We start from the raw sequence: 18,594 nt of genomic DNA, 5'->3' as shown, positions 1-18,594 counted from the left end.
TCTTTGTTGATGGTTACTCAAGGTAGTACTTTGAAAATCTGCAAAAACAAAAGAAGAAAAGTTGGTTTCTTTCCTTTCCCACTGTTAGGTGATTTACCCCTTTATTGGCTGACAGATATCAGCTCTTTATCTTTGGACAAAATCTTTAACTTTTTTTTTCTAAAGTCAGAGATAAAATTCTTTATCTCCTTCTTCATTTCCTTGTTTATTCTTGACTTGAAGATTGAGGTAGGACTTTATGAGCCATTTTCGGAGAGTTTCCTTTCATTTGCTAAGACTGAGCCAATTTGGCAGGGGAAATCTGAGCCAATATAGAGAAGATGTGTTTTTTGGCAGAGGCAGGATTGAGGCACATGTGTGTATGGGCATGAGTGTACATGTGTCTCTGTTAGGAACAGTTAAATTATTTTTGTGGTAGAGGTTTGTGTGTGTGCGTGCGTGTGTGTATGTGTCCAGGACAAAGCAACTAGAGCCCCAGAAGAGCTAAACTCAACCTTCTTGATGAATCAATTTTTCCTTTTCTTTTTTATGACTGGGCACAGGCATGGATCCCTTCAGAGGAATGATGGTCCAGTGGATTGTGTACTCCCATCTTGCAGAAATTCATTTTCATTTTTTGAAAATTCTTTTTTTTTAAACATTCTTTTTGAATGTTTAAAACCTAGAACTTACACTGAATTCAGTGAACCCCCCAAAACCCCACAAATTATCTACATCCCAGACCATTCTAAAAAGTAAGGATTTTGGTCCATTTGGTTTTTAGGTGGCAGGAGTTTATTTTTACTGAAAGTAAATATATCTTTACTTTTCTAAGAGAATCAATAGAAAGGATCAGTGACAAGTAAGTCCATAAAGGTGTAATTTTGGAAATAAGGCAGACCTGGGTTCAAATCTTGATGCTGACACTTACTAACTGTGAGCTCCCAAACAAGTCATTTAATCTCTTTTAAGCTTAGTTTCTTCATCTCTGAAATGAGGACATTGGACCAAGTAGTTTGTAAAGTCACTTCCAGATCAAAACCATGATTCTATGCATAGTTAAATGGCTCACTTACATGACCTAAGACTACTAGGCTACTTGAAAAGTACAACACTAGGATGGAGGTGGGGAGTTCCAAGCCAAGATGGCAAAAAAAAAAAATGCAGCATCTTACTTGAACTTTCCTTAAAGTCCCTTCAAACACCTTTAAATAATTCTATAAAACAATTTCTGGGATTTCTGGGATACAAACATGCAGTTCTGGCAACAGAACCCACAAAAGGACAGGGTGGAATAATTTTCCAGTCAAACATAATTTAGAAAGTCAGCAAGAAAACTCTGTCACAGTTGGGTAAGAATGGAGCACAATCCAATGCAAGCCATGCCAACACAGAGCCAATCCCAGCAAATTTGTGTCATTGAATCAGCTGTGGCAATAGCTGCTTCCAGAGCTCTCAGCCCACAGACAGTAAGGGGCTCAAACAACTAGTTACAAGATTACATGGGTCTCTTTACTAGCACTCACTCTGTTGCTTTGTAACTCAAAAAACTTTCTCATTATTAAGGAAATTTGAAGAAGCATATCTACAGTCAGAGGGCACAAGTATAAGCTGAATACTAAGAGATGATATCTTAAAAAATAAAATTAAAGGGGAGAAAGGAATGCACTGAGAGAAAAAGAAATAAAGAAGTAGAATGAGATATTTATCTCACATAAAAAAAGTCAAGTAAAAACTTTTACAGTGGAGGGGAAAAAGAGGAGGTGAGAGGAATAAGTGAACCTTACTTTCAACAGAATTTGTTCAGAGAGGTAGTAACATACACACTCAATTGTGTATAGAAGTCAATCTTACATTATGGGAAAGCAGGAGGGGAAGGGGATAAGATAAAGGAGTAGGATATGATAGAAGCGAGGACATATTTGGGGATACAATAGTCAAAAACAACACTTTTGAGGAGGAACAGGGCAAAAGAAAAGAGAATAAATAGGAACTGAAAAAATAGCAATAGTAATTGTAAAAAAAAAAACTGAAGCAAGTTTCTTTGATAAATTTTTCAAACACAGAACTACAAAATTAAAATAAGAGCCTTCCTCCAATTGACAAATGATCAAAAAATATGAACAGTTTTCAGATGAAGTAATCAAAGCCATCCATAGTCATATGAACTCTAACTAACTATTGAATGAAGAAATGAAAATTAAAATAATTCTGAGGTACCAACTCATTTCTATTAGTTTGGTTAATAAGACAGAAGAGGAAAATGACAAATGGTGGAAGGAATTTAGGACAAATGAGACATTAATGTATTATTGGTGGAATTGTGAAATGAATTATCCATTCTATAGAGCAATTTGGAACTCTGTCCCAAAATCATGTATGTTCTTTGACCTAGCAGTATCATTACTAATTCTATATCCCAAAAGAGATTTAAAAAGAAACAAATAAAAGGGAAAAGGACCCATATTACCAAAAATATTGGTGTACAGCAATGTTGTAAGATGATCAGCTGTTCTCAGCAATACAGTGATATAACTCTGAAGGATTTATGATGAATAATGTTATCCATTCCCAGAGAAAGAATTTATGGTGTCTGACTACAAAATGAAGCATACTTTTTTACATTCTTTATTTTTCTTGAGAGGTTTGGAGGTTTTTTTGTCTATGTTTCCTTCAACAACATGACTATTAAGGAAATGTTTTGCATGACCACACATGTATAACCTATATGTAATTGCTTGCCTTCTCAATGATGGGGGCAGGAGGGTAAAGAGGGAGGAAGGAAGAAAATTTAGAACTCAAAGTTTTTTTTTTTTAAAAAATGAATGTTTTTAAAACTGGTTTTTACATGGAACTGGGAAAAAATGAAATGTTAAGTCAAATTTTAAAAATAAAAGTATAATACTTCTTTCTTCCCATCCCTGACTCTAGTTCTCTCTTGCCATGGCACAATTTTCTATACTATATTTCTTGGCAGAGAACAGGTTCCAGCTTGGTGAAAAGTCAATGAGTATCGAGGAGAACATGGCTTATCTCAGTTTTGGAATTTTTAACTCTGCCACTGATAATCTGAAGTCTCACTTTTCTCTTTTTGTTTCTCTAGTCAGTCACTTTAAATCATCTATTAAGTGCCTAGTATGTACCAGGTCATCTGTAAAGTAAGGTTGTTAATGACAACCTGCAAAGCTTGTGTTCTGATTCTTCCTTTGGGTTCATTAGCTAGGTACTCTTTCTTTTTTTAGGTTCATTTTGAGACAGGGTTTCCCTGTCTCACCCAATAGCAATTGAATTTTTACCATGAGTGCATCACTGGAATCATCGGTACCATTCATTGCTGACTATTGGGCAGAGGTTACATCTGAGGAGGCTTCTAGATTTGTAAAATAATGAGAATTATGGAACACTGGGCCACATACCAGGGTGTGCCAAATTCAAATCCAGGATTGTGAAATAAGATTTCAACAGATATATTCTATTTGAGTGCTGGAACAAGGAGAAGAACAAGGATTTGTGCAAGTACAGTGGAAGAGGTTTGGTCAATTCTATACTATGTATATGTGTTCAGTATATCCCCGCCCTCTTTTTTTTTTTTTCAGGAAATGTTATTTCCTATTTTTGCACAGCATGTTTTATCTACTGATTTTCACAGCAAGGTCTATGAGAAGGTTAAAACTTTTGTGCCTTCTGGAGAAAACTGTCTATTGGTAAGTTGTGGGATTGTTATTATTACTTTTTTTATTTGCTACCATGACTTCTTTCTCTAAAAGGGAGTCAGGAGGAGGTTATTACAAGCATGCATCCCAAAGTAAATGTATAGTACATTTACATTTGGGTAGCATTTAATTCTGAAAATAATCAGCAAGATAAGAGCAAAGGATTTTCCCTTGGACTAGATCTATTGCTAGATGATTTTGAGAGGTTGCAATGAATGGTAGGATTTTGAAACATCTAAAAGATTATCTAGTACAATATCTTCATTTTTCAGATGAGGAAATTGAGCCCCAAAAAATGCAACAGGTGATTCAAACCATGTTCTTCTGACTATAAACATACACATCAAGAAAGGGAGAAATGGGAATTCCCCCAAGAATTTAAGTGAGACAGAAGAGATTTTTGCTAAAAAACTACAAAGAGAATTAAAATTTACCCCCGAATTAAGCAGAATTAACTTTCCTTCCTTCTATCTTTGCTCCATCCTCACACTATCTAGTTTCTCTTTTCTCTACCTCAGGGAAGAATGGAATGGCTTAAAATCATGTGCTAAAAATTTCCACTGTAGAAGGCAATGTTTTTCCCCTGCTAACTTTCCACATTTATAGTAGTCCAGGCACTTGAGTCACTATATCTCTCCTTCTGTCAAGAATTCTTATTTAGGTATTGTTTGGACTAAATGGCTTCTGAAATCCAGTGATTCATCTCCTGAGAGCCACTGTTGGGAAGTGAGTTTGTTTTCATTTAGGTGGTAGCATTTAGATTTCACTTGGCATTTGTATATATCTGCTTAGTCCAGTACAAGCTGCAATGAAAACTCCCTTTTGTTCAAAAACTTATTTCTTGCATAACTTTCAATCAGGGATCTTAATTTACACTGTGGAAGGTAATTGTTCATCTCTTGCTAAATTTTTTACATATATAATAGTACAGGCAACTGGCTTACTATATCTCTCCTCTTGTCAGGGATTCTTATTTGGGTGTGGACTGAACTAGATGGCTTCTAAAATCCAGTGATTCATCTCCTGAGAGTCACTGTTCTGAGGTGAGAGTTTTTCTTTTCATTCAAGTGGTAGCATTTAGACTCCATATGGTATTTCTATAAATCTGCTTAGTCCAGTGCACGCTGCAATGAAAGCCTCCTTTTATGCAATAACTTATTTCTTGCATAACTTTCAATCAGGGATTCTTAATCTGGTTCTGGGTCCCTAGATAAGTTTCAGGCAGTCACTGAATTTGGATGAAAAATATTTTAATAACTGTGTCTCAATATGATTGCTTGCCTTGACAAACATCTGTATTTCATTTTATGCATTTAAAAACATTCTGGAAAGGGATCCAAAGGCTTCCCTTGACTGTCCAAGGGATCTGTGCCACAAAAAGTATAACAACCCTTGTTTTCTATTATGGAATAGAGATAAAGTCTAGAACTATAAATTCATTGGCCTTTGGAACTCCTGAAGGAAGACATTCCTTCTATCAAAGCAGAGCTCACTTTCTAAAACCTTGAGAGTTAAATGACTTGCCCAATGGCATACAATCAATATGTGTCAGAGAAAGGATTTGAATTCAGGTCTTGTTGGTTCCATGGCCAGATCTCTGCTACCCCAACACTTTGCCTCTCTTCATGCTATGATTATTATAGAAATAACTTTTAACTGGACTTTGAGGGAGTCACAGTTCTCCCTCTGATTCAGGTAATTGTTTCAGCTATTTATGCTAATGGAACTGTTATGTAAAAAAAAAAAAGTCAGTCCACTTTTCTGTAGCTTCGGTTTCCCCATCCGTAAAATGAGCCAGACTGGACCCTGAAGTCCTCTCTATCTCTGAATTTATAATGCTCTGATCCTTTGACCTGAAGGCTTTTGAAATGTTAAAAATAATCTGCAGAAAGCCCAGATCAAAGCTTGCATAGCTGGGGGGAATGTTGGCTCACTATTGTTGTTATTGTTTAGTTGTGTCCAACTCTTATGACTCCATCTGGGGTTTTCTTGGAAAAGATCCTAAATTGATTTGTCATTTCCTTCTTCAGCTCATTTTACACATGAGGAACCTGAGACAAATAGAATTAAGGGACTTGTCCAGGTTCACATGGTTACCAAATATCTGAGGTCATATTTGAACTCTGAGAATGTCTGCCTAACTCCAGATCCAGCATTCTATCCACAGTACCAACTAGCTACCCCAAGGGGAAGTTAAAGACAATTCGTACCATACCTGATACCTACAAGCTTTCTAAGAGCCTTAGCTTGACCTAAGTTAAAGTTCTGCCTTTAACACACACTGTGTCTGATATACTGTGACTATGTGACTGTAGGCAACCCACTTTAACTCTCAAAATTCTAGAAAGTGAACTCTGCATTGATGGAAGGAATCTCCTCATTCAGAAGTTCCCCAGGCCAATGAAATCATGGCTCCAATCATTATCTCTGCAAGCTTAATGAGAGCCGGTGTGGCTTAGTGGAAAGAGAATTGGCCTTGGAGGTTGGAAGAGCTGCCTTTAATGCTGACTAGTTGTATGAACTTGAGCAAGTCACTTTAACTTCCCAGTGGCCAATTTCCTTCTTCTCCCCCCCCCCCCACAAAAAAAAATTAAGTAAAAAATGAGATGTTGATCTGTATCAGTGAAAGGTATTCATTGGGAGTACCCTCCTTGATAAAGTTGGACTCTCCCCTCCCCCTCCAGGGAAAAAAAAAAAAGAGCTTTACCTAATGCAAAGCAGGAAGTACTATCCACTCCATTAATTTAATTGGTCCAGTTCATCTCTACTTACCTCTCCCACCCTGTACCCACAAGAAGTTCTGCTATATCTATTGTATGTAATTCTAAAAGGAAAGAGAAATTCTCCACCCACATCAAAAAATAAGAAACATTCCACTCTACTTGTGTTCTTGGTGGTCTTTTTAAAGTACCCCAAAGCCAAGGAAGAATGCCATAATAAAGGGAAAAGGCAAGGAATGTCTTCATATTAGTGCCCCGAAGATACTTTCTTAGGCAGCCTGTGCCTCAGATCACTCGACCTTTGGCCACAACACAGCTGACAAACTCAGTTGTCTGGTGCAATCAAGATGTCCCCACAGACAAACCTGTATAAAGGCAACAGACCAAAAGTCATAATTGCCTGCAATAGGTAAGAACAGCGATCAAATCCATGTGTTTTGCATGTTTGCCCTTATGTTCACTGAGATGAATATTTAATGTCTGGTTTTCTACCTTTAGCAGAGGTAGAGTTAGGAAGAGCTTTGGATATAACCTAGATTGATGTCCTCATTTTATAAGTGAGTAAACTTTGCCTTGGCCTCAGACACTTCCTAGCTATGTGACTCTGGGCAAGTCACTTCATCCTGTTTGCCTCAGTTTCCTCATCTGTAAAGTGAGCTGGAAAAAGAAATGACAAACCTCTCCAGTGTCTTTGTTGAAAAAACCCCAAATGGGGTCATAACGAGCAGGACATGACTGAAATGAGTCAATAATAGCAAAACCAACAATTTTTGTCCCAGAAATAGGACATGCAGTTTGCCAATGGCAGATCTTGGGCTGAAGGCATCTCCTTTGATTCCTCAACACAATGTTCTTTCTATTATGCCATGTAGATAAAAGAATTTGCTGAATCTGATGACCATGTGTGAAATTTAATATTAATGAAATTTGCCTATGGTCACAAGAGGAATGGAGTGGAAGGACATTAATGAATCACTATATATCAATTACTATTTCTTTGAAGTGGGGTGAAGGAATGCCTAAAAGAGCATCACATTCTGAATGACACTGTGCTGAACTTAAGAGTTCAGTCTGAGTTTAAATCTGTCCAACTGACTTGCCATATCTCTGTGCAATGGGAACAAATAACAGCAACTTCCTCACAGGGTTATGTTGGATCAAATCTGATAAACTACATAGACTGCTTTTTGAACCTTAAAACAAACTTTATAAATGGTAGACAGTGGATGAGAAGCATCACCCCTTAGATGAAGAACACCATTAATGTCATCATAAATATGAACTGATTCAGGTACAGTACCTGCAGTATAGCAAACACTAAATGCTTGTGGGTTAATTGATAGATTGACTTTGTGCATCTCTCAAAGACTACTTGAGAGGCAGCTCACTCTAATGAAAAGAGCAATAAATTTGAAGTTAAGATACATACTTCAAAATTATTATACATGCACAACCTATTGCTTACTGTCTTGGGTACGAAGGGGAGGTAAATGATGGAGAAAGAAACAAATTTGGAACCCAAAATCTTATGAAAATGAATGTTGAAAACTATCTTTACATGTAATTGAAAAAATAATATACAACTGAGAAAAAAAAATTGCAAGTTAGGCAAGCTGGATTTAAACTAGGCCTAAGCTACTATGTATTTAACATTAAATAAGTAACTTAACCTATCTCACCATAAATTCCTCATCTATAAAACAAGGGGGGCTGACTAGAAATCCTTCAAGGTTCCTGTTTGCTCTAAATTTATGGTCTTGTGATTCTTGGTGATACTGTATTGAAGGAACGGCAGGCATATTATTTTTTCTTTATTCACAGAACAAACCAAGATGGAAGACTTGACCACCTCCCCATTCTACTATGATTATAAAGCTCCCTGCCAAAACTTTGATGTGAAGTACACAGCATCATGGCTCCTCCCCCCACTCTACTCCCTAGTGTTCATTTTTGGCTTTGTGGGCAATGCCCTAGTTTTTCTCATCTTGATAAGATGTAAAAAACTGAAAAGCATGACTGACATCTATCTGCTCAATCTGGCCATCTCTGATTTGCTTTTTATCATCACCCTCCCATTTTGGGCTCACTATGCTGCAGATGAATGGATCTTTGGAGATGTCCTGTGCAAGCTGCTGACAGGATTCTATCACATGGGGTTCTTTGGAGGAGTGTTCTTCATCATCCTCCTGACCATCGATCGGTACCTGGCCATTGTCCACGCCGTGTTTGCCTTAAAAGCTAGGACAGTCACCTTTGGCATTTTGACAAGTGTCATCACCTGGGTTGTGGCTGGGTTTGCTTCTCTCCCAGCAATTATCTTCACCGAATCTCAGAAAGAAGGCAACCAGCACACCTGCAGCCCTCATTTCCCAATAGATCAGCCTGTTGTGTGGAAGAACTTCCAAACTTTAAAGATGAATCTTTTGGGACTAGTGTTACCCCTCCTTGTTATGATCATCTGCTACTCAGGAATCATACAAACATTGCTGAGGTGCCGAAATGAGAAGAAGAAACATAAGGCAGTGAGGTTAATCTTTGTGATTATGATTGTTTACTTTCTCTTCTGGGCCCCCTATAACATTGTGCTTCTCTTGAACACCTTCCAAGTTTTCTTTGGTCTGGACAATTGTGATAGCTCCAAGAGGCTGGGCAGAGCCATGCAATTGACAGAAACACTTGGAATGACTCACTGCTGTATCAACCCAGTGATTTATGCCTTTGTTGGGGAAAAATTTAGGAGATATCTCTCTACTTTCTTCCGCAAATATATTGTCCGGAATTTCTGCAAACAATGCCGCATTTTCCATGGGGAGGCACTTGACAGAGTGAGCTCCACATATACCCCATCCACTGGGGAGCAAGAAGTCTCTGCTGGTTTGTAAAAAAAAAAAATTAGTCTTTAGGGGATCCTACAAGTCTTGAAAGGAAGTAAAAATTTTAGAGATTCAAGAACAAAGAGCCCTAAAAAGAATACATAAGAAAACATAAGAATAATCAGATTCCAGGTACAAAACTGAACTTAATATTCCCACCTCTCAAGAAATACATCATCAGAAGACTCTTTGTGTATCAAATAATTTTTCCTAAGTTACAACAGAATGGCCTGTTTTCTTGTATATATACATAAACATGTTCCAAAGATCCCTGCTATAGCTTTTGTGCTTAAAATGAAATATAAGACTGAGACCAAAAATTTTTGGAATGTTAAACTTTTATGAACTAGGGATGGAAATTCCTTGAGTCCTAATTTTTTAAAGCAAGGTAAGGAGATAGGCATAGGGCAGCATAGAAATGAGACAAATGGACTGGAAGGACCGATAAGGAGTGGAATAGCAATGTCTCCTGGGCCAAGATTCAGCTAGTCAGATAAGAGAAAGACTGGCTAATGTTCAGTGTAGAAATGGTCACATGTCATAGGCCAGGCCATGGTCACTGTCACAGATTAAATCTTAGAATATCTAATGCAAATCCCCTATTTCCCAGTGGAGAATACTAAGGCCCAGAGATGGGGAGAGAACTAGAAACCAGCTCTTTAACCCTAAAGACTGAACATGCTCAGAACAAGTTGGACAATTCAACTTCCCAGATGCAAAGTACTGACTTATTCATGTTGTGTCCTTTTATGTATTTGCTATCCATTCCATCAGATCATTCTGGATAAGAATGTAAACGGTATCCTGGATAAGGAGCCTCCAGCTTTGATTTAAAGGGAATTTATTAAATGGCAATGCTCTTTTTTTTTTCTCAAGCATCCTCAGGATGTAACTTAGAAACCTGGTCAGCTCAGATGGCCATAGTTGATATTTTTATTGGTGCCGCTCAAAAAAAATAGACTGGTTTGCTTTCTAGAACTTCATGTGACTTTATTTACAAAATAAAAATTTTCAAACAACATTGTCTGACTTTATAAAGGGGTACAAGTGGCTTCAGGTTGGTACTGGTAACATAAGAGCCTAAGGATGAATTTGAATAGCGTGTCCCAAAAGTCTTAGTGCAGCTGCATATTGTTTTTGAAGTAATTTTATATAAGATGTAAAAGATTTTACATAAGCTGTAAAGTGTCTTATTATCTGGAGGTCATCCAAATGAACTCCTTCATCTTGTAAATATGGGAACTGATGTCCAGATATATGAAGTGATTGAACTAATGTCAGAGAAATAACAGTAATAGTGATGGTCATTATATCATTTTAAGTTTTTCATTAAAACCCCCATTTTCCAGATGAGGAAACCAAAGCTCATTGAGGTCCAGAGCTTTGCCCATAGTCACACAACTATCTAATGTAAAAGTACCAAGAGTAAGGATTCAAATCCATAGTCTGTCTTTATCTCATCTGATCCTATTAATGACCCTATGAGATAGGTAGTCTAAGAATCACCCATATTTTGCAAAAGAGGAAACTGAGTCATAGACTTACCCCAGTTGTCTGGTAAGTAGAACTAGCAACCAGCCATGGACTCTGCCTCCTCTTTAATTTTGTTTTCTACTAACACCAGGATATCTTCCTACATCAGCATCCTGTGAAACAATTATGTCTCACAACTTAATTAACTGAACAGCAATTTAAAGCCCCATTCCATACCAGAGGCATCTATGTGATGGACAGGAGATAAGACATACACAAAAGGATATAAACAATAGTGTATTTGGAAGGTCAAATTTAATGAAGAAATCCTGCCCAAAACATTATTTTTTCCCTTCCCGATTAAGTATTCCTTAAGGGCAGGCAGGTAATGTTAATCTCCTTTACTTTGTCAAAATAATAACAGCTATAGTTTATCTCCAGAGATCTTTAAGGTTTCTAATGTACTTCACAGATATCTCACTTGATCCTCACTACCACCCTCAAAAATAGGTGCTATTATCATCCCTATTTTACAGATAAGAAAATTGAAATAGAGAGTGATTAAAGTAATTTGCCCAGAGTCACACAGCTACTAAATACCTAAGCTATATCTAAGCTCAAGTCTTCCTCATTCCAGGTCTAGAGTTCTGTACATTATGACATCCTCTCAAACCTATCCCACTATATGACTGAGAATTGGAAAAATCAGTCCTTTCTAAAGTCCTGTTAGGGAATATGATTAGTAGAATATGAGAATAAAAGGCAGTCTCAAACATAACACTGGAAAACATGTTTTTCTTTAACAGATATTTTGTCAAATAGATACTTTGCCACGTGACAACTAAAAACAAAACTGCTTAAATGAACTAAAATTATCATGCCCAACTCATGTAAAACTGAATAAGAAGTTTTCCTTTTTGTCTGAATGTGGACTTTATGAACAAATATCATTCTGAAACAATGGGAGAAATAGGGAACTGATAATGAAACTTAACTCTCTCCAATCAGGAAACAGGTAGAGGTCTGTTAGTACAGAATAGAATATAAAATGGATTGCCAAATATGTTGGTTTCATTTAGCTGTTTGTCTGGGGGGAGGGAAGATTGCTGTCATTATTTTTTTAAAAAGATGGTTCAGCGGTGGAGAGGAACATATAGGAAATGATCATAGTCCCTTAAAAACAAAGGGACATCAATAAATACCTTAAAAGATAAGGGAGGGAGGAAGGAGAAATAAGTTGTGGAAAAATATATAGGACCTGTGAGACAACTTGTGAAAAAAAAATCTAGTCAATATTCAAGATGTCTTTTATGGTTCCTTCTACCTCTCTCCTTGACCTTCTTTCTCTTTGCCTTGCTCAGAATTTTTTTTCTGATTCAGTCTTTGGATTAGGATATGAAATTCAATTTGAAAACTACAAAATTAAGAACTTAAGTATATAAGTTCAGAGCTAAAATAAATTTTTCTTATAATAAAAGCCAATGTACTGTGGGGGAAAGAACTCTGAATTTAGAATTAGAAGCTCTCAATTCATCTTGACTCCAGAAGACTGATGACAAGAATATTTTCACTCTCTTAGCAGAGTAGTTATGGGTATAAAATGTGGCATACATTGTGAGAGGAAGTTTCTGAGTCAGTTGGTTTTCCCTCACCATTTTTCCTTCTCTGTTGATGTCGCAATAGAAATTTGTACTGGTTAGAGAAGTAGGGAAGTGGAGAAGGAGGCAGTTATTAGGAAATGATTATAGTATATTTAAAAAGCATCAAATACATGCACATATGCAAATATATGTATGTAAATGTGTGTGTACACAGACATACACCTATATAAATAAATATATATAATTACATACACACACACCAAAAAAAAAAAAAAAAAAGAAGAAGGAAGAAGAAGAAGGAGGAGGAGGAAGAGGAGGAAGAGGTCTAGATTTCTAATACTGGATTGGATAACTTTATCTATGATCTTGGGCAGATTACATCATTCTTGTCACTTTCTGCCCTTATTTTCCTCAACTTAAAGATGAGGAAGATAATATGTAAATTATTTACCTTGAAGAACAATGTGAGAATTACATGAGATATGAAGGGACAAATACTTTATTAAAATGTTAAGTGCTTTATAAATGGAAGTTCTTATATAATTATTATTCAAAGCTGATTTTATCATGTATCATGGATCAGAATTGTGGATCATTGGTTAGGTGTTGGCAACACTTAGACTAAAACTTCCACTTGGGTTTCCTTTCCTTATTTAATTACACAAATTTAGGGGATATTGAATTAAAATGTACTAAACAAAGCTTGGCACTCTCCTAACAAACTAGTTTCTCAGTTTTGATTATGATAAAAAAAAATAAAATTTGTTCAAAAATATTTGAACTGCTCAATGGTGTTATGTTCTGTGAAGTGGGACTCATTCTTTTTATTATGCTATTCTGTTGAATGAACAAATGAATAAATGAATGTATATTATTGTGCTAATCTCCAGGCATACAAATATGAACGCAAAGACAAATTCCTGCTTTCAAGTATCCTGAAATAGGGAGACAACATATAAAGAAGTGGTGGACAAGGAGAGATATATTGGCTTTAAAAGTTACAGGGGTGATGAGTAGGGCCATAGGGAATAAATTGACACATCCTTTCAAGTCATAATGAGTGAGCAAATGAATGAATAAAGCATTTATGAAGAACGAATTGTGAAGCATGTTCTGAGGATACAGGTATATTCCATTAGAATGCAAGCTCCTTGAGTAGAGGGACTATTTTTCTTTTTGCTCATATATGGATCCCCAACACTTAGCATAGTGGCTGGCATATAGTAAATACTGAATAAATGCTTTTTGCCTTGCCTTCCTTATGGCAGACTATGCTAAAAATCTGAAGTGATTTCTGCTAAAAAACAAACAAACAAACAAAAAAATCTACATCTCATTTAGATCTAAAGTGACAATAGAATGGGAATCTATGCTGAGGTATAACTTGTTATCTATGTGCTTTAAATGAGTGCATGAATATCACACTTCCATGCCTTAAAGAAGACTGTGATTTTGTGATTTTGGCAGAATGTTATATAAATATCACCTCAAGGGATAGACATATGGTTCAGGGAATAAACCACTGGTTCTGAAATCAGGAGAACCATAGTTTAAATCATACACTTAATGTTTACTAGCTGTGTGACCTTGGGCTAATCACTGAATACCAATTGAATGAATGAATAAATAAATAGATAAAGAAATAAAGAAATGAATAAAGAAATAAAGAAACAGATGATTGATAAATAAATAAATAAAATAGATGAATAAATAATAAGCAAATAAATATCGCCTCATTTTATTTTCTAATAGGCTTAGAGTTGGTCCCAGAGCTGTCAACAAATTTTATGAAGATCCCCAGACATCACCAGCCCCTATTATGAGAACTGATGGGATTTCAATCCAAGTCTTTTTCATTCCAAGACCAATTCTTTACACATTCTACCATGATTGCTTTGCTAATAATTACTTAATCACATCAAGAAGGAATAATTCATGAAAAATTCAGCATAGAAATATATCTCACATCCCATAACAAAATGAGGTCAAAATGATTTAAGCGTAAAGGGTAATACCATAAGCAAATTAGAAGAGCAAGAGATAATTTACCTATCAGATCTTTGGAGAAGGGAGGAATTTATGACTAAAGAAGAACTAGAGAACATCATGAAAAGCAAAATGGACAACTTTGATTACATTAAATTTAAAAAGTTTTTGCACAAACAAAAACAACACAACCAAGATTAAAAAGGGAAGTACAAAGCTGAGGGGGGAATGTTTATAGCCAGTCTTTCTGATAAAGGCCTCATTTCTAAAATATATAAAGAATTGTGTCCAATTTATAAGAATACAAGTCATTCTGCAATTGATAAATGATCAAAGGATATGAATAGACAATTTTCAGTTGATGAAATTATAGATTTATACACATATGAAAATGCTCTAAATCACTATTAATTAGAAAAATATAAATTAAAATGACTCTAAGTACCACCTCTTAGATTGGTTAAGATGACAGGAAATGATAATGATAAATGTTGGAGGGGGCTGTAGGAAAACTGGGACACTAATGCATTGTTGATGAAATTGTGAAATGATTTAACTCTTCTGGAGAGCAATCTGGAATTATGCCCAAAGGGAAACAAAACTTCCTATCCTTTGACCCAGCAGTTCCACTATTGGGTCTCTATCCTAAGGAACTTGTAGAGGAGGGGGAAAAGGATCCACATGTGCAAAAAATATTTGTAACTGCTCTTTTTGTGGTGGCAAAGAATTTAAAAAATTACCAGAGGCCCATCAATTAGGGAAAGGCTATATAAGCTATGATGTATGAAAATAATGGAATATATTGTTTTATTAAAAATGATGAACAAGCTGATTTTAGAAAGACCTAGAAAGATTTACAAGATGCTCAATGAAACAAGCCAAGAATCCATTGTACACAGTAAGAACAAGATTGTGGAATGATCAACTTTGAAAAACTTGGTTCTTCTTAACAGTTCAGTTATACAAGGCAATACCATTAACCTTTTGACAGAAAATACCATCTGCATCCAGAAAAAGAACAATGGAGATAGAATGTAAATCAATATTATACAATGTTCACTTTTATTTCTGTTTTTTTTTTTTCATGAGAGAAAAACCATGAGAGGTTTTTTTCCCTTTTGTCCTGAGTTTTCTCTCTCCAACATGATTCATAAAGAAATAGATATTTAAAAAATTAATATACATGTAAAAAACAAAAAAATTAAATTTCTAAAAAGGGAGTAACTATATGGGAAATGTTAGATGTTCATAGAGACTTGGAATCACTTAATAAAGAACTCAGAAAAAAAATAGAAGGGGATATTTGTCAAGAAATATATATTATTGACAAAGATCTAAGAAATAATTTCAGTTTTTTGCTGAAAAAAATAACTAGATTTCATGGTATTTGCTCAATGTCTAAAGGAAAATCGAGAGAGAGAGAGAGAGAGAGAGAGAGAGAGAGAGAGAGAGAGAGAGAGAGAGAGAGAGAGAGAGAGAGAGAGAGAGAGAACATGCACTCACCTGTGGATAGTTCTATGAATACAAATACAAGCTTAAGAAACAGTTCCTGCCCTCAAAAAGCTTATTTTCCACACATATAGGGATGCTAGAATGTGGGGGAATGGGTACCATGTTGTGATAAGGCATCAGGAAAAAAAAAGAACAAGAAATCTAGTGACTGAGTCTAAACATGAGAGAGGTGAAACTTGACTGGGTTCCTTCTTGAAATGATAGCCTTGGGGAGGGAAACCTCAATCAAAAGAGCAGAGGCTTAGAAAAGGTTTCTATGAGAATTTGCATTCTACAGATGCAAAGCAACAGGCAAAGAGAAGTCTAGACACTGGGTGCAGGTGTGAGTGAGGTGAAAGATGACTGCAGTCCTTCCTAAAATGATAGATCTCTGGAGGAAATCATAAATCAAGAACATAGATGTCACCAAAGGGTTAGATCAAGGAATTCTAAAGTTAGAAGAGCCTTTAGGAGTCATCTAGTTCAATCTCTGATCCAGTATGACTCTCTTTTTGAAAATAATCCTATGAAATGCAATCTGCATAAATCATTCTAGTGACAGGGAGTTCACAGCTTCAGGAGGTAGTTCTTAGAAAGTTCTAATTGTTAGAAAGTGCTCCCTTACTTATATTGAGCTAAAAATATTCCTTTTATTAGCCTAAATTCTGCCTTCTGGAGCTGTTTGAAATAAAGGAAAATCACAAAGTTCCTATTCTTAGTAAAACATACCTGATACCTTCAGCTTTCCTCATATAATGTTTTCAGCCTCTTCAGCCTAATAACTGTCTTTTGGATATGTTCCAGTTTGTCAATGACACTGTGAAAATGTATCTTCCACTACTAATCATGACGCTCTAGATGTGGTCTGAGCATAATGGAATGTAAGGAGTTGCCCCCAATGTAACTTGGACCATTATTATTCCCATTAATGTAAGCTAAGATAGCATGAATTATTTTGGTAATATAATCATAGTGTTGATTTGTATTGAACTTGTCAAATAAAAGCCTTGCCGTTTTTTTTTTCACATGAACTTCCCTTAAGTTAGGTTTCTTCTATACTATATTATTACTGCATTTGCCTTTTTTTAAACATTGAGAGTAAGACTTTGCATTTTTTTGTTCACTTCCATCCATTCTTTCCTACTTCATATCTTTTTAAATTTTGATTCTGTCATCCATTGTATTATAGATCACCTTCAACTCCTCAAAAATTGAATAGGCAAGCTTTATGGAATAGGAAGGAGAGATCTGAGAGAAGAAAAATATAGTGGAACAAGTGCCCATGTTTGAACCCAATTTCTCCACATCACTTAAAAAAAGGAGCAAGAAATGTACCAATGCAAAAGAAGAAAACAAAAACAAAAACCTTCATAGGGAATATGTCCTCACTGAAAGAGGAAGGGGGGAATCAACTTAAGAGATAAGTAACCACACAATGAATAGTTTGGGATGAAAAAAACTAAATAAAGGGAAAAAAGTCTCTGGAACAAAAATGAAATAAATATATAGCTCTCCAGAAAAGCTAAGTAGCATAGAGAAGTTAAGGAAGAAATTAATGAAAGAAGATAAGATGAAAAAAGTCAATAAGTGAGTAGTAAAAATACACAAATAAGAGAAGTTCAAAAAAATTGGAGATTCTTGCTAAGACATTACAATCTCTGAAGAATTTGATAGTTCTAATGGAAACAAAATAATTAATAAAAAGCAGAACAATTAACTAGAGAAAATCTCCCAGAAAGAATATTTAGAAAAAGTCTGTTTCAGGAAATTATATTTTAAAAAGACATCTAGATAAAACTGAAGAAAAAGTAAAGGCCAACAGAAAACATAGGATGTCAACACAAAGTGTAATGTTCTTTTTCTCTAAAATATAATCGTTCTCTGGGAGTAGATTTCTTGTGGAGCTTCTGGAGGCAGTCTTGGCTTTAGTTCAGTTTCAATAATCACCAAATGCAGCCAGGAGTTAAAGTCCAGATCCTTTATTGTGTCCTTCAAAATCCTGAATCTTTTCCTGGGCCCAGTTAGCTTTCCTTAGAGGCCTTTCTCTCTCTTTGGTTCCTGAGAGCTCTTGTTCGAGTGTCTCCAGCCAGCAAGAAAGTTGAAGTGGGAATGAATCTTCACTCTGAATTTCCCTGAGAAGTTTTCCCAAAGTCCTCCCTGGCCCTGAGAGCTGCTTGCTTATATGGTCACACTGAGTATACACCAATCATTATATCATGAGGAAACAATTATTTGTTGGAGGATTAAATCAATGCTAAATTAAATTTAATCATTGTCTCCTCAATTCCACTCAGTACCTTGTTTCAAGTTCTGGCCCATAACATCTCCTTGTAGGGTCAGATCAATCATACTGAATTAAATAATTATTGTCTCTATTCATTCCAGTGACTCAGCACCTTGTAAGAATCCTAACAATAAAGGAATCACAAATTAGGCTCATTCAATCTTTAAATCAATGAGATTTTGGAAGCAGCATGGAGGAGATGAATCACATAATCTTTCCATTCTTTTTTTAAAATAAAAAAATAATGTTTTTCTATGAGAACATTGTACATAGTAACAACAAGATTATGTGATGATCAATTGTGATGGATTTGGCTCTTTCCAATAATTTGGTAATTCAAGATAATAATCAAGACTTTTGATGGAAAGTGCTATCCACATCCAAGGAAAGAAATATAGAGACTGAATATGAATCAAAGCATGGAAGGAAATAAATGGTAGAGATATTGTGAAGATATAAATGTCAAGATGTAGC

At 35.7% G+C, this 18,594-nt stretch overlaps 1 protein-coding gene across 2 annotated transcripts; it reads left to right on the top strand.

Moving 5' to 3' along the window:
- Nucleotides 1-3,549: 3,549 nt before the first annotated feature.
- Nucleotides 3,550-10,300, top strand: LOC141544740 (C-C chemokine receptor type 5-like). Of its 2 annotated transcripts, XM_074271235.1 has the most exons (3): nucleotides 3,554-3,683; nucleotides 4,657-4,735; nucleotides 8,234-10,300. In XM_074271235.1, the coding sequence occupies exon 3, from the start codon at nucleotides 8,245-8,247 to the stop codon at nucleotides 9,292-9,294; it is 1,050 nt and encodes a 349-aa protein (XP_074127336.1). In that variant the 5' UTR covers nucleotides 3,554-3,683; nucleotides 4,657-4,735; nucleotides 8,234-8,244; the 3' UTR covers nucleotides 9,295-10,300. The 2 variants fall into 2 exon arrangements, with proteins under 2 accessions (XP_074127337.1, XP_074127336.1); XM_074271236.1 differs by lacking the exon at nucleotides 4,657-4,735 and having other exon boundaries at nucleotides 3,550-3,683.
- The last annotated feature ends 8,294 nt before the right edge of the window (nucleotides 10,301-18,594 follow it).

Source organism: Sminthopsis crassicaudata, chromosome 5 (assembly GCF_048593235.1).
Source record: "Sminthopsis crassicaudata isolate SCR6 chromosome 5, ASM4859323v1, whole genome shotgun sequence".
Taxonomy (NCBI): domain Eukaryota; kingdom Metazoa; phylum Chordata; class Mammalia; order Dasyuromorphia; family Dasyuridae; genus Sminthopsis; species Sminthopsis crassicaudata.
Note: the sequence above shows the minus strand (reverse complement) of the source record. Positions and strands in the feature narration are given on the sequence as shown.